This window comes from Equus asinus, chromosome 26 (assembly GCF_041296235.1).
Source record: "Equus asinus isolate D_3611 breed Donkey chromosome 26, EquAss-T2T_v2, whole genome shotgun sequence".
Taxonomy (NCBI): domain Eukaryota; kingdom Metazoa; phylum Chordata; class Mammalia; order Perissodactyla; family Equidae; genus Equus; species Equus asinus.
The window spans coordinates 30,828,344-30,851,634 of NC_091815.1; the positions used below are offsets into that span (position 1 = coordinate 30,828,344).

At 53.1% G+C, this 23,291-nt stretch overlaps 1 protein-coding gene across 16 annotated transcripts; it reads left to right on the forward strand.

Annotated features, from left to right (window-relative positions):
• Positions 1 to 350: 350 nt before the first annotated feature.
• Positions 351 to 23,163, forward strand: CCDC61 (coiled-coil domain containing 61). 16 transcript variants are annotated; one of them, XM_070498453.1, is made up of 15 exons: positions 363 to 419; positions 3,403 to 3,437; positions 7,379 to 7,652; positions 7,786 to 7,868; positions 11,205 to 11,362; positions 12,418 to 12,579; positions 20,070 to 20,280; positions 20,369 to 20,451; positions 21,081 to 21,250; positions 21,359 to 21,434; positions 21,754 to 21,893; positions 21,972 to 22,050; positions 22,211 to 22,429; positions 22,660 to 22,738; positions 22,865 to 23,136. In XM_070498453.1, the coding sequence occupies exons 4-15, from the start codon at positions 7,845 to 7,847 to the stop codon at positions 22,904 to 22,906; spliced, it is 1,443 nt and encodes a 480-aa protein (XP_070354554.1). In that variant the 5' UTR covers positions 363 to 419; positions 3,403 to 3,437; positions 7,379 to 7,652; positions 7,786 to 7,844; the 3' UTR covers positions 22,907 to 23,136. The 16 variants fall into 16 exon arrangements, 14 of the variants coding, with proteins under 14 accessions (XP_070354549.1, XP_070354550.1, XP_070354545.1 ...); XM_070498456.1 differs by having other exon boundaries at positions 410 to 442; positions 22,211 to 22,265; positions 22,865 to 23,163; XM_070498452.1 differs by having other exon boundaries at positions 410 to 442.
• Positions 23,164 to 23,291: the final 128 nt, after the last annotated feature.

Sequence of the window (23,291 nt, forward strand, 5' to 3'; positions counted from 1 at the left end):
TGACCTTCCTGTGCGCATGCGCGCCCGACTCTCTCCGCTAAGGACTCCCCTCCTTTTGGGCGCGGCCTATGCGCCGCAGGGGGTGGTGGGCGGAGCCAAGGGCCTACTTCCGGGATCGCTCCCTCTCCTGGGGCCAACCCTCCTTATATGACTGGCAGTAGTGATTATCCAGTAGCGATTGGACAGGAGCCCGACGACCCCACCGATTTCGGAACCGCTCTTCCGAGTTGGCCAATTGTAAGCTTTGGAGGGCGGGTTCTTCCCTGGGGGCGGGACAGAGTGACGAGCGTCTGTTTTGACGAATGGGAACTTGGCTGCGTCTGAGCCAGAGCCAATCAGAAGCCGGAAGGCCGGATCCTGGGGCGGGGCCGGAGCTTCGGCGGTTGAACCGCTAGCTAGGAGGGGTGTCGGAGAAGAAGGTGAGAGGCGGCGAGAGCGGCGGGTGCGCGGGCACGGGCGGCTGGCCGGGGGGAGGGGGTGCCCTGGGGGAGAGGGTGACCCGGCGGTGTGGGCGTCGGGGGGGGGCGCCCTTTAACACTGGTGGGCGCTCTAATGAGGGGTTTGAGGCCGAGCGCAGTGTGTGAGTCGGAGGGATTTTGGATTTCGCGGGGGGTGTCTTTAAGGGGGAAAGCTGGAGACGGCAGGTGGTGGAATTTAGAAATGCCCTTGTTATACAGCCTTACGGTTTCCTGGGGGGGTTTAGGACAGAGGGTTGTTAGAGCGCGGTGTGGAGGGGTAGAGGTCCCCGCGGTGAGTGATCGGCTCTGATTTGGGTGGAGGGCGTATGAAGAAGCAACATTGAGGAGGGAGGGAGGGAGGGGGACCTCCAGGGGTGAGGTGTGATGGCGTAGCGTTGACTGTGCCAGGCACCTGCCAAGCGTGTTATGTGGATTAACTCTGGAACTCCCTAGCAACCGTACCGTGGTTAAGAGCGTGGGCTCTGGCATTGGGTTGCCCGCGTTTGAATGTTGGCTTTGCCCCTGGGCCTGCCGTCCAGCATCACGGTGGCTTTGGCTGTCAGAGTCGTTTACCCCTCTGTGCCTCAGCTTCATCTCCGGTAGAATGACCTGGGCTCTCCTCTGACCGCTCACCGAGTGGCCTCCCCCCCTCTTGGCTTCGATGGTCTTTTACATAGCGATCTTTCCAGTCGGGATCTCTCCCCTGAACTCCAGAGCCATGTATCAGTGGCCGTCTCTTCTCCACTTGAAAGTCCAACTGCTATCTGGACTTTTAACACTTGTCCCAAACCCAACTTGTGGTTCCCCGCCTTCAACCTCCAAACCCAGTGGATGGCAGTTCCCTTCTTCGAGGTACTCGGGACAAAAACCCTGGAGTTGTCCTTGACTCGTGCTTTTTCTCTCACCTGCATAGCAAATCTCATTGGCTTGCCTTTCAAAGCACACCCGGAATCCAACCGGGTCTCACCGCCTCCCTTGCTTACCGACTGATCCAAGCCATCACCTGCTCTTACCTGGTCTGTTGCGGTGGCCTCCTCATGGGCTCCCTGCCTCTGCCCTTGACCCCACAGTCAGGGACATCCTGTGAAAACAAAAGTCAGATATGTTTCTCCCCTGTTCCAGTCCTCCCTTGACTCCAACCATCCCCCCTTTGCTCACTCTGCTTCAGCACCCTGGGCTCCTGCTGTCCCTCAGACGTAGCAAATACATTGCCACCTCAGGGCCTTTGTACTTGCTGTTCCCTCTGTCTGGATCACGTTGCCCCGAGATGTCTACAGGGCTTCTTCCTCACCTCCTTCAGGTCTCTGTTCAGATGGCAGCTCTGCAGACAGGCCCTCGCTGACCACCCAAACTAAAATACTTCCTGTCACTCCCTGGCCCTTCACCCCCTCGTTTTATTTTTTCTTCGTAACACTTACCACTAGGTGACATGTATTAGTGTTTGTTTATATCCACTCAGTTTCTTAGACACCCCCCACCCCCAGAGTGTTGGCTCCACGTGGACAGAACTCAGCCCCTAGAAGTGCACATAGGTCCTTACATGGTGTTACTTGTCATATACCACCCTTACTACCATTTCTTGGGGGTCTCCCTGTGGTATAGGGCAGGGTTGTTGAGCTGCGAGGGTCTTGGGTTGGGTGGTGGGGTCTAGATGGGGTAATAAACTGGGCAGATTGTGGTGCCTAAGGGCGGAAGATCTCAGCTTTAGTTAGTGCTGGGAGGGGGGCTGAGGGGTTGGGGGGGGTAAGTCGGGGTGGGAAATGCAGATTCCTAGGCCTACGCCCCAAGATTCCCCTTCTGTAGGTTTGGAACCATGCCCAGGATCCTGCGTTTTCATCTAGCATCTGTGGTGATGCTGAAGGTCTGCGACCCTCACTTCTTTTTTTTTTGCCGAGGAAGATTTGCCCTGAGCTAACATCTGTGCCAGTCCTCCTCCACTTTTTGTGTGGGTGCGACCCTCACTTTGAGAGACAGGCTGGTTCAGGGCTTGGGCTGGAGCTCTCATCATTAAACTCCTCCTTTTTGTCCAGCCCTGTGCTGGGCAGTGCTGGGGACGCTGTGGTGTGGAGACAGCCCCTCACCCAGCCTGGGAGTCAGGGAGGGCTTCCTGCACGAGGGGACCTTGGAGCTGAGACCTGGAGGATGACAAGGAGTGCGCTGAGGGGAGAAGACCTTGGCTGTATCTCTGGTGCCTAGAACCCCATTTCCTGGTGTCGCACATTAATTCACAAGCAGCCCCCGAACGGTGCCAGGGCCAGGATGCTGAAGATACAGGAATGATCACAATGGCTCTGCCCTCACGGGCTCCTGGTGTGTCAACTAATCCTCAGCCGGTTGCACAGATGGTAACAGCTGAGCGAGTGCCAGGCACTGTTGAAACACCTTTATGTATTAACTAATTTAACCCCTACAACGATCCTGTGAGGTGGGAGCTCTTATCGTCCCCACTTTAGTGATGGGGAAGGGCCCCGAGAGGGTAAGTGCCTTGCCTGGGGTCGCATTGTGGTGAGTGGTAGGGCCGGGATCTGAACCCAGGAGTGCCCAGCCTGCCGTGTGTGCCCTGTTTAAGGTGTGAGGCCCCGTTTGGATTAGTGTTGAGAGGGAAAGGAGCAGAGAGTTATGAGAGGAAACGCAAGGCGGTCAGGGAAGGGCAGCTGGGTAATGAGTAGGGGGACAAACGTGCCAGTCCCTCACTGCGGGATCCTAGGCAAGCCTCAGTTTCCTCCTCTGTAAAATGGGGGATGATACGGCCCCGACCAGAGAGCAGAATTAAGGGTGAGTCACTGGTTATAGCTGTGCATTGTCCCTGTCTAAGGCAGAAAGCACTTGAGGGACAGTGAGGGAGGGGGTTTGGATACCCTGGGGAGGGGGCGGGCTGCCGTGTGCACTGTGGAGGTCCGGATTGTGGGGTGTCCTAAAGGGCTTTTGTGTCTGTGCATTCCAGGGGCACACTGCGGAAGGCTCCGGTCTGTGTTCTGGGTGAGTGCAGGGCCAAGGAGGAGGGGTTCTGTCCAGCTCAAATTCACCCACATGGTGGGGAGGCGAGCTCAGAATGGGGGCCAGGAGGGGTCCCTCAGGCCAGGCATGTGTGTGTATGTGAAGGGGGGGTACGCTGCGCTGGGGAGTCCAGCTGGGTCATGGCTGGGCTGGCATATGTGGTGGGGGGCAGGGGCGCTGCAGAGAGGGGAAAACAACCGTCAGGGGTGGGGGGCTCCTCGGGTGGTGATTTATCCATGTCTGCTGTGGGAGATGGTGATGCGGATTTGTTTTTGGGGAGCCCAGCGTGGAGGACCTCAGCTCTGGCTCTGGGGTGAAGGCTGTGAAACCTGAAATATCCCAGGAGTGCAATTTGGGAGGCAGAACCGGGGACAGTGACGGAACGCTGGAAATGGAGAGAGGGTCACCTTAGTGAAAGATGAGAGAGAGAGGGCTGGGGGCTGGATACTTGAGTGTGTGTGTGCTGAAGCCGTGATGGCATGAGGCCCGAGAACCAGGGTCAGCTGCGTGGGCCAGAGTGGGGCGCTGGGGTGTCCGCGCAGAGCGCGCCCCTTTGAGGTGGTGATGTCATGGGTTGGCGAGGGCGGGGCATTGAAGGCAAGGCTGGGACGCGGGATCGAGGAGAAGAAGAGCTGGGAGAGACTAGGGACTGGAACGGAAATAGCGACCAGGATGGGGGGGGGGGATAGAGTCGGTGGGGGGTGGGGGCGGAGGGAATGGGGGCGGGTGTTGAGGGAAGGCTCTCCGCAGGGAAGAGAGGTGGAAAATGTGTGTGGGGGAGAGGGGGTTTACATAGAATTTAGGAGGGAACAGAATCCAGGTGAAATAGACGGGCGATGGAATACAGCTGAAAATGGGGTGTGTGTGGAGTAGCACCTTGGGCGAATATGCAGTCAGAATCCAGGCGGATAATGGGGAGGGAGCAAAATTCAGGTGGAATATGGGGGGAACCCCAGAAGAACATGGGGGCTGGCGTAGGAGAGGGGGAGTGTGCCCCCCACCCCCAATCTGGGAGAGCCGGATGGAAATAAGTGACTTGGGGAGGGGAGTGGAGGAGGGGCTGGTTTGAGAACTAGCATGACCGAGGCGGGGCTGGAATATGGAGGGAGGGAGGTGCTGCAGAGGGGAGGGGAAGGGGAGCCCAGAATCTCGAGGCCGTGCGGGGAGTGAGTGATGGGGAGCTGGGGTCAGGGAGGGAGGGGTCAGGCTGGCAGGAGTGTGGAATTTATTCCGTTAGTAGTTGTTGAGCGCTCACGACCTGCTTAGAGGAGGGAATGGGAAGGGGAGGAGACAGGGAGCGGCCAAAGTTTGTGGAGGTGAGGGAGGTACGTGTGTAAGGGGAGGGTTGAATTCGGGGAGAATATTCAGGGGCTTAATATGTGGGGTTTCGGGTGGAGGCTAATAAACATCAGGGCAGTTGGATGCGGCTGCTATTCTGGGGTGAGAAAGGGGGGGTTTAGGTGGGGGCCTGCGGCGGGCCCGTTCTCTCTTCTCCCGGGAGTTGGGTACCACGCGTGAAGCGGAGCGGATCCTCAGGTGTTCCGCTGCTGCTTCCTGTGCCTTGGTGACCGGCACGGCGCGACCGCTGATTGGCTCACGCGCCTAAGGCGTGGCCTGTGGGCGGGGTCTAGGAACCCAGTGGGGCGGGGCCAGTGCTGCCTGGCACCCACGTTGGGGGGGAGGGGTTTGTCTGCCGATAGGTCAGGGATTATTAACCTCGACCTCTGAATTTTAGAGAAGGAAAGCTCGATTGCGAGAGTATGAATTTTCTGGAGGAAGATGTCTCCACATTTCATTAGCACCTCCAAAGCACCAAAGACCCTTCCCCCCAATAATGTTAAGAGCTTGGGTCAGGAGACAGAGCGGTGCCTGTCAGGACATTTGAGGCTCAGGCGCCTATCCTTGGGCCTTTGAGTAAGGGGATCTGTGGGTGGGCCTGGGGGTGGTATCTGGGAGCCCCTGAAATTACTTGCAAAAGGTTATGGGCCTATTCCTCTATTTGGGGAGACTTCAGAGATCTTAGATTCTCAAGCGCTCAAGGGCTCTAAAAAGGTAACAATCACTGACCTAGAGTTTCAGGGCTCGTCTTTTTCTGCCTCGCAATATTATATTTTCCAGTATCAGATTTTAGCCAGCCCTGGGGGTCTAGTGGTTAAGATTTGGGGCTCTCACTGCCGCAGCCCGGGGTCGGTTCCGGTCAGGGACCCACACCCCGTGCCTGTTGGTCGTCACACTGTGGGGGCTGCGTGTTGCTGGGATGCTGAAAGCTAGCTGGGATTTCAGATGCCAGCAGGGTCCCCCATGGCGGACAGGTTTCAGTGGAGCTTCCAGACTAAGACAGACTAGGAAGAAGGATCTGGCCACTGACTTCCGAAAAAACTGGCCATGAAAACCCTATAAATAGAAGCAGAGCATGTCTGATAGAGCGCTGGAAGGGGAGAGGATGGCACAGAAAGGCCAAGCAGGGCTCCACTCTGCTGTCCACAGGGTGGGTCGCTAGGAGTAGGAATCAACTTGATGTCACTAACAACGACAAATCAGACTTTAGGAAGGACTTCCTGGGGAAAGTGAGCAGACTAAAAGAGATGATGGAGAGAGAAGGAGACCAAGCATTGGAGGGGTCCCCATGATCTGGGTTGGGTGCAGCCCTGGGTGGCCCTGTCTTTGGAGCAGCTCTGGGGCTCTGGAGAGGGCCCTTTTTCTTGCTGAGCCTCAGTTTCCCCATCTGTGCACTGGGGCAGCGAATGGGCTTGTCTTATCTCTGTAGCCCCTTTCAAGCTCAGAAACAACAACAAGGTAATAATAATAGGGATGATGATGCCAGTATGTGTGGAGTGCTTGCGGTGTGTTAGGATGGTCACCTTCTGCCTCCCTCCCTCCAGGCCTCTGCTGGGAGAAGCCTTCCTGGCCACCTTGGCTAAAAGGGCAACCCCCACCCCAGCACCCCCTTTCCCCACTGCTTGACATTTTTCTACCTCTGCCTGTTGCCACCCTCTCGAGCATGGGGACATAGTCTGGTTTCTCATCATATCCCCAGCACCCAGGATGGCACATGCTTTAAAGATGAAGAATCTGGTTCCAAGAGAGGTTTATGACTTGCCCGTGTGTGCGCACATAGCTGAACGTGGATTTGAGCCACGCAGCCTGGGGCTCCCACTCTGAACCATCCCCGGGATCCAGGCGAGGGCAGAGGCCTGGCCCTCTCCTCCGGCTCCTGCTGGAACCAACAGTGTGTAGTCCTGTATTGGCTACGAGAAGGTACTTAGGCTGACGACAGAACTAATTAATAAAATCAATTAGGAATTCGGTGTGAATGCTTTCAGGGTGTCATTGATAATGGAGAGCACTGGCCGTTCTCTTGACTGGGACCGCTTTCCCTAGACAGCCATGTGCCTCGCTCTCTGACCTCCTTCCATTCTCTGCCCAAATGTCAGCTCCTCAGGGAGGCCCGCCCTGATCCTCTGTTTGAAATCTGTGCCCCACCTGACCTCAATCCTCTCTGTCCTCCTTTCCAGCTAGATTTTTCTCCACAAACATTTGCTGAATGAATGAATGAATGAATAATAAATATGTAGTGAGTGTAAGGACTCATCAATTAATAATCGATAGTATGAATCATGATTCTCTTGTTGGAAATCATATTTTCTTTTAGCCAGCATGTATTGGGCATAGCACTGTGCAGGGCACACTTTTAAGTGTTTTTATGTATATTGTCCGATTTAATCCGTATGACAACTCTATGAGGTAGGTGCCATTGTTATATCCATTTTCCAGATGAGGAAACTGAGGCCCAGAGAAGTAAAGTCTCTTTCCTAAAGTGCCACAGCTGGTAAATGGTGGAGCCAGGATATGAATTCTGGCCTTCCAGCTCCTAAGCCTGGGCTCTCAGCCCCTCTGGGTCTCTGTCTCCTCCCCTTCTCCAGTGACACTGGCCATGGACCAGCCAGCCGGCCTGCAGGTGGACTACGTCTTCCGGGGCGTGGAGCACGCCGTGCGGGTGGTGGTGTCTGGACAGGTGCTGGAGCTGGAGGTGGAGGACCGCATGACAGCTGACCAGTGGCGGGGCGAGTTCGATGCCAGCTGTGAGTGTGCCTGCCTGGGTGGGCTGGCCTGTCCTCCCCCCGGATCAGCTTCTCCCAGAAGATGAGGCCAGCCAGGATCCTGCCACCTGCCTCTTCTACCTGACCAGAAACTAAGGTGGGGAGGGGGTGTAGGGCTCGTTCCTCTGGCCAGAGGCCCCGGAGTTGGGGAAAGCTGGAGAGCTTGGATGCATTGCTCTTGGGCTGAGCAGGTGGTCAGACCTCAGGAAGGACTTTTCTCCCTTACCCAGTCATCGAAGATTTGACTCACAAGACAGGGAACTTCAAACAGTTCAACATCTTCTGTAACATGCTGGAGTCGGCCCTCACTCAGGTAGGGGCCAGGGTTGGGGGCTGGAGGAGGTTTCCGGCCCCTGGACCCCTGGGGGGGTAGAGGCCCATCTGATGTATACAAGACCCTAGACCTTCTCTTTCATTGAAGGGACAGGGCTGTCTTTCTGTCTTCTTTTTCCCCAAATGTAAATGACTTATTCTAATAATAGTTATTCTCACTTAGAAAATTCAAGTCATAGAGAAATGTGAAGAAGAAAGTAAAAATCACTCCACTCTTAATACTCAGTCCTGTTCATGTTTTGTTACTATTTTGGTGACAATCACTCCAGCCATTTCTCCATTTCTCTGTGCATTTGTGAGTATGTGTGTGCGTGTATTTGCAGATCTATAATTTTATATAGTTGATAGATCTCCCAAAGGCCTCCGTAACCTGCTTTTAAAAGATGCAGCAATATTTCATAAACATTTTGTCGCATCAGTGAATATAGCGAATCGTTCATTTTGTTTCCTGAGCATCTGCAGTCTGCCAGGCACTGTTGTTGGCACTGGGGATGCAGCAGGGGACACAAGAGACAAAATTCCTGACTTCGTGAAGCGGACATTCTAGTGGGAGAGACAGACAGCTGAAAGAACACATAATGTCAAGCAGTTAAAAGTATTAATAGGAAAAAAAAAACCAGGTTGGAACTTAAAATGACAGGGATGCTGTTTAGACGTCATTTTGAAGCTAGGAACTACATTATTTTGCTGATTACAGATAAACTATGCACTCACAAAATTGTGATAATAGTAATGTGTGACTTAGAAAGTGAGAGTCCTGGGGCTGGCCCGGTGGTGGGGTGGTTAAGTTTGTGCGCCCTGCTTTGGTGGCCTGGGGTGCGCCAATTCAGATCCTGGGCACAGACCTGCACGCCGCTCATCAAGCCGTGCTGTGGTGGCGTCCCACATAGAAGAACTAGAAGGACTTACAGCTAGGATGTACAGCTATGTACCGGGGCTTCGTGATCCCCTTTGTGTCCCCCACCCCAGACTGTTAACATTTCAGTATCTATCAGCAGAATAGCATAAAGGCCAAGAGCACGGACTCTGAATTCAGACTTACCACTGCCACTTACTAGCTAAGAGCCTGGCCCAGTTACTTCCCTTCCAGGCCTTAGTTTCCCGATCTGTAACGTGGGGACGATTGTAGTCCTTGTTTCATAGTGTTGTGAAGATTAAATAAGTTACACATAAAAAGCTTAGAATAGTGCCCAGCTCATAGTATGTGCTGTACAGTATTGTCTATTTTTATTGTCATTATCAACTTTTGAGTTTGTCGTCCTTGTTAGTTGTTGCTTACTATTCCATCATACCTATGCATCGTGGTTTATCTGACCCAGAGATTCTCAAACTTTTTGGTCTCATGCCCCCTTTATACTCTTCAAAATTATTGAGGACACCACAGAGCTTTGTTGATGCAGATTATAGCTGTCAATATTGGTTTGCCATGTTAGAACTTAAAACTGAGAAAAATTTAAAGCTAGGAATTCATTTAAAAATAACGATAATAAATCTGTTCTATGTTAACCTAAATCACATTTTAATAAAAAGTAAATTTTCTAAAACAAAAAAAATCAGGAAGAAATGTAGCATTGTTTTACCTTTTTGCAAATCTCTTTAATGTCTAGCTTAGCAGGAAACTTCTAGATTCTCTCTGTGCTTCTGCATTCCGTGTGTTGTGATAGGTTTTGGTTGAAGTAGATGCAGAAAAATGTGCCTCACACAGAAAAAGGAAAAGGAAAGGGGAATCCTTTCATAGCTTTTTCCGATAATCATGCATATCTGTCTTTGCTAACGCACTAAAACTGGACAGGTGGTCGTTTCTTAAAGGTTTGTTGCACTGTGGAATCTGAAACCATATCGGTAAACTTTTTGCGTTCTGTGACGTTAAAATCTGTTGAGGTGTCTTGCAGTTTGCTTGGGTCTTTTGCCCATTTTGTAACGTCACGGGTCGCTCATTTGGGAACTAATGTTCACTCAACTGTGCAGCTCTTCCCAATGTTGACACACCTCATTGTACGGTATCGGGAAGTCACGTCTGTTCATATCCTCACTTATCTCCCCGGGCAAGTCTTTCGGCTTTGAGAAGCTGTCACTCAGGCGCACGGTGGCGGGGAAAGGCTGTCCAAAACTCTCATTTTCGCTTTGAAGTTTGAATTTTATCATTGGCAACAAATACGGCTAGCTGTTTTTCTTGAAGTGACAGACTCACTTTGTTCATTTTTGAGAAAATGCCTGCCAAACTTGTGAGTTTGAATACCCATGGTTTTGTCTGTCAGTCGTTGTTTCGAGTCAAAATAGCGTTCCCTGAAGAAGTGGCTGGTTTAGCTCGAAACCCGATGGCACAAGAGCTTCTCCTGGGACGACCATCATGCTCTGGTTTGCTGTGGGAGGCGCCCTTCCCATTTTGTCACACACAGGAATAAAAGGCTGTAGACTCAAGGGTCCAGATTCAATAAAAGTAATAATTTTTACAGCTTCATCAGGCCCATTCCTACGCTTCATTTCCTCTGGTTGATTGATTTGTTTGCATGTTTGTTTTTCCCTCCCTCCCGGCCACCCACTGACACTGCGTGGTGATGGAGAATACAACGACTGCTTGTACATTTAATGCCACTGGCTTGATTTCTACTAATGGGCACCAGCAGTTTTACTCACCATTACTGTTGCACGATCAATGCAAATGTCAACATAGCAAAAAAGGCAAATGGCATCTTAGTATTACTGTGCAAATTTTTTTTTTAATATTCAGTGAGTTTTTGTTTTTGTTCTTTTTTTTTTTTGGTGAGGAAGATTGGCCCTGAGCTAACTTCTGTTGCCAATCTTCCTCTTTTTTTTTTTTTTTAAAATCCTCAAAGCCCCAGTGCATAGTTGCATTTCCTAGTTGTAAGTCCTTCTGGTTCTTCTCTGTGGGACGCTGCCACTGCCTGGCTTGATGAGCGGTGCGAGGTCTGTGCCCAGGATCTGAACTGGTGAACCCCGGGTTGCCAAAGTGGAGCTTGCAAACTTGACAACTTGGCTATGGGGCTGGCCTCCTATGCAAATTGTTTTGACCTCATGGACTCCCTGAAAGGGCCACAGGCACCCCCAGGAGTCTGCAGATAACACTTGGAGAGCCACAGCACTGAGCTGCCCCTGTGGTTGAGCTTTTAGGTTCTTTCTGGTTTCTCCCTGTGATGACATCCTGTGCTAGCACCTGGGACAGGGCCATCCTGACCATGGGCCTCCGCGTAGGTAGGCCTAACTAGCCCAGAGGATGGCGAGTGGTGGCCCAGGTGTGTGGCGTGTGTGCTCTGGGTATGGCCACGAGGCAGCTCCTCCTCCCCTCTCCCGACAGAGCAGTGAGTCGGTCACCCTGGACTTGCTGACCTACACGGACCTGGAGTCCCTGAGGAACCGCAAGATGGGGGGCCGCCCGGGTGCCCTGGCCTCGAGGTCGGCTCAGCTCAACTCCAAACGCTACCTGATCCTCATCTACTCCGTGGAGTTTGACAGGTGGGGCCAGGGGCTGGCTCCAGGCCGGGCTGGCGGGCCGGTGGGAGAGGATGGGCGAGGCCTCGGGAGCCGCTGGTGCCCGGGGCACGGTGGGGAGGTTGCTTAAGCCTTGCCTTTGGCATCTTCAGTGTTGATGTTTGTATCGTGTTTGGCCACCGAGTAGCAGAATAGCCATCACCAGTGCCTTAAACAAGACGTCTATGTAGGTGGCTGTCACTCAACAGTTTCATTAGGGACTCAGGCTCCTTCTGTTTTTTTTCTTTTGTCATCCTTAATTTGTTGGCTTTTTGACCTCATCCTTAGCTCTTCATGGGCACATAATGGCTGCTGGACCTTCCGGCATTGCACCTGTATCAAAGTAAGAGGAAGAGGAACAGGGCTGTGCTTGCTATTTGCATCTACTGTTTTTATCAGAAAAAAAGTGTTCCCGGAAGACTCCCAGCAGATGTCCTACAATATTTGCCCAGAAATGCTCACATGTCCTTTCCCACAATATTTGGTCAGAAGTGGTCACATGTAAGGGAAGCCGGGAAAATGAATATCTGGCTTTCTAGCCTTGACAGTGGGAGGCAGCAAGGGAGGTGGGAGTTGGGAATGGCTGTTGGATAGCCGGGCGGCAGTGTCTGCCCCGCTTGCTAATAGCTCCTAGTGGCAAGTTATCGATCTCTGAATAGCATCTGATGGGGCAGTTAATCGAGGCGTCCTGCCTCCCCCAGCCAAGGGGTGACCCTGAACCTGGCCTAGAGTCTCCCTCTGTGGAATCTGAGCTAGGCTGTGCTTGGCTGCAAGTCGCATGACAGCAGCGTCCACTCCACCAGCAGTGTGTGACAAGGAAGTTCCCCCAGGGCCATCCATCCCAGTGGTCCCTAAATTGCTACTGAAGAGGGTCTTGGGGGGCTGACGGGTGCACGGCGTATGAGGCCCCGGGTGGGGCTTGAAGCTGCGGGTGTGAGCTTCCTGGAATTGAGCGTTCTCTGAGGCTCTCAGGGTCTGACGGCTGCCCTCGGCATGGTTCTTGGCCTCTGAGACGCCACGGTTCTAATCCTCCTTCTCAGGATTCACTACCCGCTGCCCCTCCCGTACCAGGGCAAGCCGGACCCCGTGGTCCTGCAGCGCGTCATCCGCTCGCTGAAGGAGGAGCTGGGCCGCCTTCGAGGGCTGGATGGCCAGGACACTCGGGACACCCGGGAGACGGAGATCTGGCACCTGCGGGAGCAGTGAGTCTGGGAGGGGCGGGGTGGGGGCTCTGGGGGTGCATCCCGTCACGCGCTGTGACGGCCCTGTCTCAGCCCTGTAGGTAGGGTGGCCGTCTTCATTCACCCACCATTAATTCTGAGCCCCTCCTCCGTGCTCGCCTGGGGTGGGTGGTTCTGCGGACACGGTGGTGACCGAGACCATCCTGGGCCTGCCCTCCTGGGCCTCCCAGTCCAGTGGGGGAGACAGAGCTGTCTGTAGGTAGCGAAGACTCAGAGTGGGCAGGGCGGGGGACCCTGCCTGGTAAGGGGGGCTGTTCCAGGCAAAGGGAACGTGTGCAAAGACGGGCTGGGAGTTAGGGCGATGTTCAGCGCCCCTTTTGTGCTAGCCCCCTCCTGCCCCCCGTGGTGGCCAGCTCAGGGGGCACGTAGATGTTGGTCACATCGCCGCTGGGTGTGTCATTGCAGATGGAGATGGGGTTATGCAGGAAAGGGAGCCTGTGCTCTGGGCTGCTGGGACAGGAACCTGCTGGGGTCTTGGGGTGGAGCAGGCAGAGGGGGTGGGGAAGGGTGTTCCGGGCAGAGAGAACGGCATGTGCAAAGGCCTTGTATGAGGCAGCATGTGGTGAGACGGGATGGAGAGAGTGAAGCGGGCAAAACAGAGGCTCTTGGCCTGTTCACTGAGGTCTGCTGGGTGCAGAGGGTTGTGGGGAGCTGAACTGGGGCCTCCGGCTCGCCTGGAGGAGGCCCTGCCCACTGGGGAGGGCTAATACTATTTTTAGTAATAATAATACCACCAGTAGCTAATGTTTGTTGAGCATTTAACTGTGTGCCAGGGCCTCTGCTCTGTGCTGTAGGATTTAATTCCTTGAATCCTCATGAATTAGGCACCGCTATCATCCCCATTTTCCAGAGGAGGAAATGGAGGCCCAGAGAAGTTAGAGAGCTTGCCCCGGGTCGCACAGGGAGCAATATGGCCAGGCTAGACCTTGAATCTGGTGGTTCCCCAGCCACTGTTCACTGCAGGACTGAGTGCTCAGCGCCGACAGAGAGGACCAGCCTTCTCCTGTCCCGGGAGTGGGAGGGAGCCCACGGCACTGGGGAACCCTGTGGGTCTTCCTGGAGGAGCTTGGCTGTGCTCCCCTGGCAGGCAGGATGACCTTCATCCTCAGGTCATTCTTAGGATCTGCCCTTGAGTCTTGAGAAAGAGTGTGTGTCTCCCCCAGGCTGGCCACAAGGTGGCGCCCTCTGCCCTGCGCTCCTGCAGCTGGCCAGTGGCTTCTCCCTCCTCCCAGTGTGGAGTTAGGGAGTTTGGGAAGACCCCAAGGTTCATTTGTTTATTCATCCAGCGTTTATCGAGTTTGCACTGTGCGCCAGGCACCCTGCCGGCACCAGTTAGTGTTTACTGAGCCCTCACGCAGTGCCAGAGATGGTCTGAGCGCTCTTCATGGACCCCTACCCGCTGAATGGTAGCTGTTATCCTCCCACTTCCTGGAGGTGTGAAGTGCGGCTCCCCGAGGTCACCCATCTGTGATAAGTGGAGGAGAATTGGACACAGTCAGCACAGGTTCCTCCACAGTGACCGGACAGCTGGAGACGTGGCACGGAGTGAGGGTCTGGACAGAAAACAGACACAACGCTAAATGCCATCTAGGAAGCTAGGAGGGAAGGTGCAGAGGGCCGGAGAGCAGAGAACGGAGGGACCCAGCCTAGTCTGGCTCAGGGTGATGTTTGAAGGATGAGTGGAGTCATTCCTGCCACGGAGGAGGAGGAGAGAGTGTTCTGGAAGGCGGGAATCACATTTGCAAAGAGGAGCTTGGCTGGAGCACTGTGGGAGAGGGAGCGGGGAGGAGAGGAGGGGAGGAGGGAAGTCAGCCGGAAGGGGCTGAATGGGAAGCTCCCTGGAGAGCGTGGGGAAGCCATAGACTAAAAAAAAATTTTATTAGGAAAAATTCCAGACTCGCAAAAGTGGACAATTCTAACGCGCTTGTACTTATGCGCCAGCTTCCATGGTCATCCACTTTGTGTCCATCTTGTTTCGTCCACGCTCTCCACTCCCGAGAAGCAAATTGCAGACATCATTTCTTCTCTGTAAACACTTCAGTATGTGTCTTTAACATATAAAGACGTTTAAAAAGAAACACAAGCTCTGTTATCACATCCAGCAAAATTAACAAAATTCCTTGATGTCATCTGATCCCCAGTGTGTGTGTGTTGACCCTTCTCTCATTATTTGGCAAATGTCTTTTTGGAATTGGCTTGTGTTGACTCAGAATCCACATATGGCCACACATTGCAGTTTATGGATGCGTTTCTCAAATCCCTTTTAATTGATTACAATCTCCCCCTTTTTTTGCGCTACTTACTTGTGGAAGAAGCCAGATTATTTGTCCGGTGGAGTTTCCCACCATCTGGATTTTGCTGATTTTCTTTCCATGGTTATTAAACCTATAGGCTAATCAGAGTCAGGTGTTTGGCGAGACACCATCCTCGGTGGTGCTGTGTCCTTGCCTACTGTCACGGGGCGTTGGGGCTGATGAGTTCCGATGTTGACAGCTGGATCCCTGTCTTATAAAGCGCCCATCAGCCCAGCGGCGGTTCACCCTGGCTGCACATTAGAATCAGCTGGGGAGCTTTGAAAAATCCCTGTGTTCCTGCTGCCCCCGAGACGGAGCACTTCCATCAGGCTCTCGGGGGTGACGGTGGACCTCTGCTGGGCTGCTGGAACTTTGTGACATTGCAAGTCAGGCTTCTTCCTACTTGACTTTCATATCGCGAAAAGCCGTACACACAAAATAAAGAGTATAAAATGCAGATGTACAGCTTTACAAGTTGTCATAAAGCCAGCATCCGTCTAACTACCAGGTTCAGAAATTGAAAGGCTTTTCCCAGGAGAGACACCTCCCCCCGCCTCGCCCCCAGGTCACCACTGTCCCAAATGCTCTGACTCTCACTCTCTTGCTTTCTTCCTGGTGTTGCTGCGAAATTATGTATCCTTAAACAATATAACTTAGTTTTCTCTGTTTGCCCTTTATATAAGTGAAATGATTATGTCCTGGATTTTTGCATCTGGATAATTTTGCCTAACATATTTAAGATTGATTTATGCTGTTTCATGTAGCTGTCATTCACTCATTTTCATTGCTGAATATTATCTCATTGAAGGAGTCTGCCACAGTTTAAGTAAACATCCCATGGAAATTGGTCATTTCCAATTTGGGTCTGTGACACCCACCTGCGTGCACACAGAGTACTTTGGACGTGCATCTCCGTGTAAATGAGCATGTGTCTCTGGGGAGACACCCAGGAGTGGAGCTGCTTTTCCTTAGGCCATATGTATCTTTAAGCTACTAGATAATGCCAAACCCAGACTGCTTGTCAGAGTGCTTATAACGTTTTGTGGCTTCTCTTGGTACTTGTAATTTGCATTTCCCTAATTACCGAGGGGTTGCATTTCCTCCTTTGTGATTGCCTATTCTCCTATCTTGTCTGTTTTGCTTGTGGTCCTCTTTTTCTCATTGATTTCCAAGAGTTCTTCATACAGTCTGGGCCCTTTGTTAATTTTGTGTTTCAGAAAGCTCCTCCGCCCTTATAGCTGGCCTTTTTGCTCTCATCCTAGTGCCTTTCAATAAACAGGTTCTTAATTTTTATGTAGACTAATTTATACATTTTTTCTTTACAGTGAGTAATTTTTATGTCTTGTCTTAGCAGTCCCTTCCTCCCAGTGTCATGAAGACATCCTCCTATATCATCCTCTACAGTTCTTTGTGTCTCGCTTTTCACTATATCTACCATCCACCTGGAATTGGTTTTTAGTGAGGTAGATGTCCCTTCGTATTTTTTTCATATGGCTAGTCAGTCATCCCAATGCTGTTTATTGAAAAGAGCATCCTTTCCCTCTTGTCACTTTTATCACACGTTTTGTTTATCTATAGTTGAGGTTCTGTGCTCTGCAGTCCCTGATTTGTTTATCCTTGTGCCGGCACTGCACTGTTATAATTACTGTAGCTTTATAATTAGTCTGATATTGGGTAGAACAAGTTCTCTTCCTTTCGTTGTTTCTTTTCAAGAATTTTTGGGTTATTCTTGCCAATGTGTATTTTCATATAAATTTTAGAATCAAGAGGTTTTTCAAGACAAACACATAAAACTGTTGGAACTTTTCTTGGTATCCCATTGACTCTACAGAACGATTCAGGGAGAGACATTTTCCTAGGGAGTATTCCAATCTGTAAACAGAGCATCTCTCTACATTTATTTAGGTCTTATTTAATGTCTCAATAATGTTGTTGCATCCCACTTTTTGGTAGATTTTTGCCATCTTTGGATGCTTTTGTTAATGGTTTATTTACGTTAAATATAAACCATATTGATGTTTGTAGAATTGATATTGATTTTGTATCTAGTAACTTCAGTCAGCTTATTAGTTCTAATAATTTATCTGTAGATTCTTTTTGATTTTCAATGTCTATAATCATTTCATCTGCAAAGGACTGTTTTTTTAATTCCTTCTCAATCCTTAGCTTTCATTTGTTTTTCTTGACTTATTGCACTGGCTGAGACCTCCAATACAATGTTGAGAAGAAGCAGTGATAGGTGGCATCCTTGTCTTGTTCTTGACTGCAAAAAGTAAATTCACTGTTTTACCAAAAATGTGGGTGTCTGTTTGTTTTTCAGATCTGTAATTGATGTTGATTTTCAGGCAAAGTAGGAACAGCTGTGTTAATATATAGTTTTAGCAGCTATTGATGATCAGTCCTAGATAGATTTTTCATTAGGGGTTGGAAATGGGTAATGATCTAATTCTAGAATTCTTTTTGCTTTTGTTAGCTGGAATTCTTCAATAAAGAAAAGCATTCTTTCCTGGGGCTGGCCTGGTGGCGTAGTGGTTAAGTTTGCATGCTCTGCTTTGGCAGCTTGGGGTTCATGGGTTTGGATCCCGGGTGTGGACCTACGCATTACTCATCAAGCCATGCTGTGGTGGCGTCCCACATATAAAATAGAGGAAGACTGGCACAGATGTTGCTCAGGGTGAATCTTCCTCAAGCAAAAATAGGAGGATTGGCAACAGATGTTAGCTCAGGGCCAATCTTCCTCACCAAAAGAAAGAAAGAAAGAAAGAAAAGCATTCTCTCATCAACTATTTGGTTCCTCTGAGGTACATTTCCTATGGTAAAGGCATGATCAATGCTTGATTTTTTTCCTTTATTTAACTTTTTTCAGAATAATGAGTTGGTTCCCTCACTTCATCCATGGAGATCAATGAGTTTGGTTTTGTTTTTAGTATGATGAACTCATGAATTTAAACTTAACTGATGTTATGTTGGTTTCCTATGGCTGCTGTGGCAAACTACCATGAACTTGGTGGCGTAAAACAACAGGAATTTATTCTCTCAAGTTTTGGAGGCCCGAAGTCTGAAGTCCCGTTCCCTGGGCTGAATGAAGGTGTCGTCTGGGCAGTGCTCCCACAGAGGCTCTAGGGGAGAAGCCATTTCTTGCCTCTTTCAGCTTCTGGTTGCTTCTGTCATTCTTTCGCCATGACCACATCATTCTAATCTCTGCCTCTGGGTCACATTGCCTTCTCCTCTTCTGTGTCTAGTCTTTCTCAGCCTCTGTTGTATAAGGACACTCATGATTATATTTAGGGCTCACTCTATCCAGAATAATCTCATCTCAAGGTCTGTAATTTAATCAAATCTATAGTCTTTTTTTTTTTGCCGTATAAGGTGATATTCGGAGGTTCTAGGGATCAGGACATGGATGTATTTTGGGAGGGTGTTACTCAGCCTATACAGGTGTGCTTTAGTCCGTTATCATTGCAGGTGTTCTTTCTGATGCTAATATTGTGTTATCTTCAGCCTCTAGGAACACCTTCGTGTTATCTCCTACATGTTGGTCCTTTTGAAATGACCCCAGTCATCTTTGATGACTTCCATGTTTTCTCGCATGTCAAGATGTCCCAGATGTTCTTGTGCCTTTCCAGCCTCAGAACTGGTATAAGTAATTTTTCCAAGGAGCTCCAGTTTCTTTTAGTGGGAAATTGTATTTAGAGACCACAGTCTGGTCATTAGGGGTGCTCATTGCCATTAGGTTGACGTTGCTTTTAGGCCTTTTTGGGTGGAAAGAGCCAGGAAGTAGACACATTTTTAGAAAGAGAAAAATGATGTCTGTGCTTCTCTACCTCGTTGATTTGTATGTCTTTCTTCATGCTGAAAATCTTAGTTTCTAGTAATAATAGCATAATTATTATTTGCTTCCTCCTAATACCAAGATAACTGCTAATAATAAGAGTAGTGAATGAAGTTTAAGACTTATTTCCAGTTCATTTTGTCCTTAGGCTCTGTCCTACTTGCTAAAATGAAGGCTTTTTTGTGACTTGATATAATACTCCAGTATGCCACCGAGTTTGACATACACTTAGATCTTTTTTATTTTATTTTATTTTTTTTAAGATTTTTTAAAAATTTTTTCCATTTTTCTCCCCAAAGCCCCCCGGTACATAGTTGTATATTCTTCGTTGTGGGTCCTTCTAGTTGTGGCATGTGGGACGCTGCCTCAGTGTGGTTTGATGAGCAGTGCCATGTCCGCGCCCAGGATTTGAACCAAAGAAACACTGGGCCGCCTGCAGCGGAGCGCGCGAACTTACCCACTCGGCCACAGGGCCAGCCCCTACACTTAGATCTTTTTGAGCCACTTTTAAAATGTTTAGGGATTGTTTTTATTAAAATTCATGTATGTAAACTATTTTTGTAGTTCCAAAGTCAAAACTGAAAAAGAGGGTACATTCAGAGGGGTCCAACTTGTCGCCCTGTTGCCACCTCTGTTCCTCCTTTCGTCATCGGTAACCTACTTTTTAAAGTTTTTGATTTATCCTTATATATTTTTGAAAATATGAACATGTATAACTTATAATTCCCCTCTTTTCTTTCACATAAAGAGACGTAATGAACATTGTGCTTCACTGTTTTTAAATGTACATCCTGGCCGTCATTTGGTGACAGGATATAGAGATCTTCATTCCTTTCTACAGTTTGGAAACTCAACTATCTTTGTTGACACACATTTCGGTTGTTTCCACGCTTTTGCTATTACAGATGGTGCTGCAACGAATAGCCTTGTGTGTCGATCTTTTTCTCAAGGAAGGGTTTTGAGCACAGTAATGACCTGATCGGACATGCATTTTAGAAAAAGTCCTCTGGGGAACGGGAGGCGGTGAGACCTAGCTGGGAGGCCAGCTAGGCGGCGGGGGCCAGGAGCTCAGGGCTAGGCTTTCAGGGGTATAGAGAAGGACGGATGGATGACGTATTTTGAACTCACACGGCTGTGCCCTCCCTGTGGGATGGGTTGGGGTGATGTGGCCTCACGCGGAGGAGCTGGAGGACGGGAGATGATGGGACCATGGGGGCAGCTGGGAGGGATGGGAAGGGGGAGGTGAAGCGGCGCGTGCCCAGCCCCGCGGAGGGGTGAGGATGATGGGACCGCCCCCCAGCTCTGGCTCTCCCTCTTCCACCCAGGGTGTCGCGCTTGGCGTCCGAGAAGCGCGAGCTGGAGGCGCAGCTGGGCCGCTCCCGCGAGGAGGCGCTGGCCGGGCGCGCGGCGCGCCAGGAGGCCGAGAGCCTGCGCGCGCTCGTGCGCGGCCTGGAGCTGGAGCTGCGGCAGGAGCGCGGCCTCGGGCCCCGCGGGGCCGGCCGCCGCGGCCAGGAGTGCCGCCGCCTGGCCAAAGAGGTGAGGGGGCGGGCGGCGGAGGGGCGGCCGTGGGGGCGCAGGCCGCGGCCTCAGTGGGGACCTCTGCGCCCCTGTTCCATCCCCGCAGCTGGAGGAAGCGAAGGCGTCGGAGCGGAGCCTGCGCACGCGGCTGAAGACGCTCAGCAGCGAGCTGGCACTGTACCGGAGGGGGTGAGGGCGGGGCGGGCGCGGGGCCTGGCAGGTGGGCGGGGCCGACGTCCGGCGTGGGAGGTGCCCGGAGCGTGGAGGGGGCGGGTGGCCTGAGAGTGGGCGGGGATGGAGGGGTAGGAGGGGCATAAGGGGCTGAATGGGACAGAGGGACGTACTCTGGGTTCGGTGGGCGGGGCCGGTGGAGAGATGGCAGGGCTGGAGGCGGCCTCAGGAGGCTGGGCCTGCAGATGGGGACCCGAAAGGGGCGGGGCCTGAGCGTCTAGTGGAGCGAGAGGGCGGGGCCCGGGAGATGGGGATCTGGACCAGGTCCTCTGGCATTTATGGGGCTGGGTGGTGGAAAATTGGGAATGGTTTCCATGGCGCTGGGGGACACCTCAAGAAGGGTCCTGTGCACGGGGTGTGCTGGATGTAGGGAAGTGATAGACGGGTTCTTCTAGGGGGCTCTGTGGGGCTCCGAGAGGGGTGGAGCCCGGGAGAAGGTGTCTATGAGGGTGGTGTGCAAGGGCGGGAACGGCTAGGAGATGATGGGGGGCTGGACCTGAAGGTTTGGAGACGGTTCGATCCGGGAAGGGGCTTGGGATGCGAGTGTCCTGGCCGGCGGGAAACCGACGGTGCGTCCTGGGCTGCAGGAGACGGACTCCGCCGGTGGGGCCGCCCGCGGCCCGGGAGGATCGGGCCTCGTCGTCCCGGGAGCGCTCCACGTCGCGTGGCCGCGGCGCCGCCCGCTCGTCCTCCCGAGAGAGCGGCCGCGGAGGCCGGGGTCGAGGCCGCCCTGCCCGCCCCTCGCCCTCGCCCACAGGTGTGTGCCGGGCGCCCGTGGGAGGGGATGGAACGGACTGGAACGCGGAGGAGCCATCCCGTAACCCCGCCTCCTCTTCTCTCCACCCCCGCCCCGCCCCCGTCCTAGGTGGTCGCGTGCCCCGTTTCGACCCCACAGCCTTTGTGAAAGCCAAGGAGAAGAAGCAGAGAGAGATCAAGATGAAGTTAGCGCGCAGTTCCCCTCTCCTGCCCATACCCCGCCCCTTTGCCTGGTCCCCTGACCTGTGCCCTCATCTATCCCGGTCTCCATCACCTGTCTCCATCACCTGTCGCCTGCTCCATCTCTCCCCTTCCCCTAGCGGCTCCCTCTTCTCACCTGACACCCAGCCCTGGCACGGTCTGTGACTCCGCATGCTTTCTCCCTACTTAGGCCACGTGACCTCAGGTGGGTCACCGGCCTTGGCTGTGGTCCCCGGGGGCGCAGCGCCGCCCTTCCCCATATTGGTTGGGCGCACAGGCGGGCGTCTCCTTCCCGCTCCCCAGGCAGCAGCAGCGGAACCGACTGGGCAGCGGAGGAAGCGGGGACGGCCCGTCCATCTCCTGGTCTCGCCAGACTCGGGCCCCCGCCGCCGTGAGCGGCCGAGGGGACGCGGCCACCCGCTCGCGGAACCGCAGCTCCTCGGGTAACGGGGCGGAGCGCGGCCGGCGGGCGGGCGGGGCGGCGGGCGGGGCGGAGGCTCAGCGCGTCCTTCTCCCCCTAGTGGACAGTGTGCGCAGCCGCGGCTCGTCCGCCAGCTCCTGCAGCGAGTTGGAGGATTTCTCGGAATCGCTGCCTAGAGGGTAAAACTCGGGCTGGGGACCGACCGCCTCCAGCGGGTGTCTGGGGAGACTGGAAACAGTCTTCTGCGGGGAAACTGGGTGCTGGAGCCTTGAAACGACGGAGGGCGGGGTGGGAGGGCCCAAAGACCCCCCAATGGTCCCTGATTCCTCCCTCCCCCAGCGCTGGCCGCCGCGGGAAGCCGCCCAGCCCCACCACCTGGAGCGGGTCCAGCAGGGTGCGTGTCCTTCTCGGGCCCTGGAGGAGGTGGGGCGGCATGACACCACCGGAAGCCAGGTCGGGGGGATGCTGGGGGCAGAGGACGCTGGTCAGAGCACCTGCTCTGGCCTCAAATTGCCGGATCTCAAACCTGGCTCTCCATCCTGTCACGTCTGACTCACGGTAGTTACTTAGCTCTCCGTGCCTCGATTTCTTTATCGGTGAAGTGGGGTTGGTTAGATTATTCACGTCAAGGGTTCTGGGGCAGATGCGAGGAGGTCATTTTGCACAGAGGAAGTGCCCCTTAGGTGTCAGCCTTCATTTTTTCTGAGGTCCTTAGGTTCAGAATTTCCGGTAGGATGTAGGGGGCAGGAATAGAGGGAGGGTGCCTCACCCCCTCGTGCCTCCCCCAGCAGCAGAAGGCCACGCCCCTGGAACGCGGCCGCCATCAGAGACGCCTGGCCCATTCAGGGGGCTGGGTCCCCATCAAAGGTGAGCCTGGGCCTCCTCCTCCCCCCACCTGCCCCAGGGCGAGCTGGGATGGCGCCCAGGGCGCTGGTTGGCCGCGAGCTCCCGGGGCTCAGGCCCCTCCCAGCCCCATGCCCCCTGCTGTCGCAGACTACAGCTCGGACCACCAGGCGGCCGACATGGCCGAGATAGACGCCCGCCTGAAGGCCTTGCAGGAATACATGAGCCGGCTGGACACGCGGTCGTGACCGGGGAGGGGAGCCGGCCTCTGCACCCCCATCCCCCGGGAGTCGGCGTGGGGGCGGGGCCTGCGTCCTTCCGGCTCCGCCCAGGCCCCGCCCGTCCTGCGCTCCCGGTCTCAGACTTGAGGCCCTGACCCCGCCCCCTCCCCCTGCGTTGCCTGCTGGGGGGAGGGGTAGGTGCATTTTGTAAATAAACTGTCCTTTGGGATGCCTCAGCTTATGACTAAGGGTGGCGGAGGAGAGGGAGGTGTGGGGAATGGGTGCCGGTGGCATTGGGACCTGTGTGTGTTTCTGGGCCCGTCTGTGCCTGGGAGGCAGCTTGGGGTTCCGGCTCA

Coding starts and splice junctions, on each gene's coding strand:
- CCDC61 (XM_070498444.1), top strand. CDS start 7,390: ATGGACCAGCCAGCCGGCCTGCAGGTGGACTACGTCTTCCGGGGCGTG. Junction 20,452..21,080: donor CTGGCACTGTACCGGAGGGG/GTGAGGGCGGGG, acceptor CCTGGGCTGCAG/GAGACGGACTCCGCCGGTGG. Junction 22,739..22,864: donor GGGCTGGGTCCCCATCAAAG/GTGAGCCTGGGC, acceptor CTGCTGTCGCAG/ACTACAGCTCGGACCACCAG.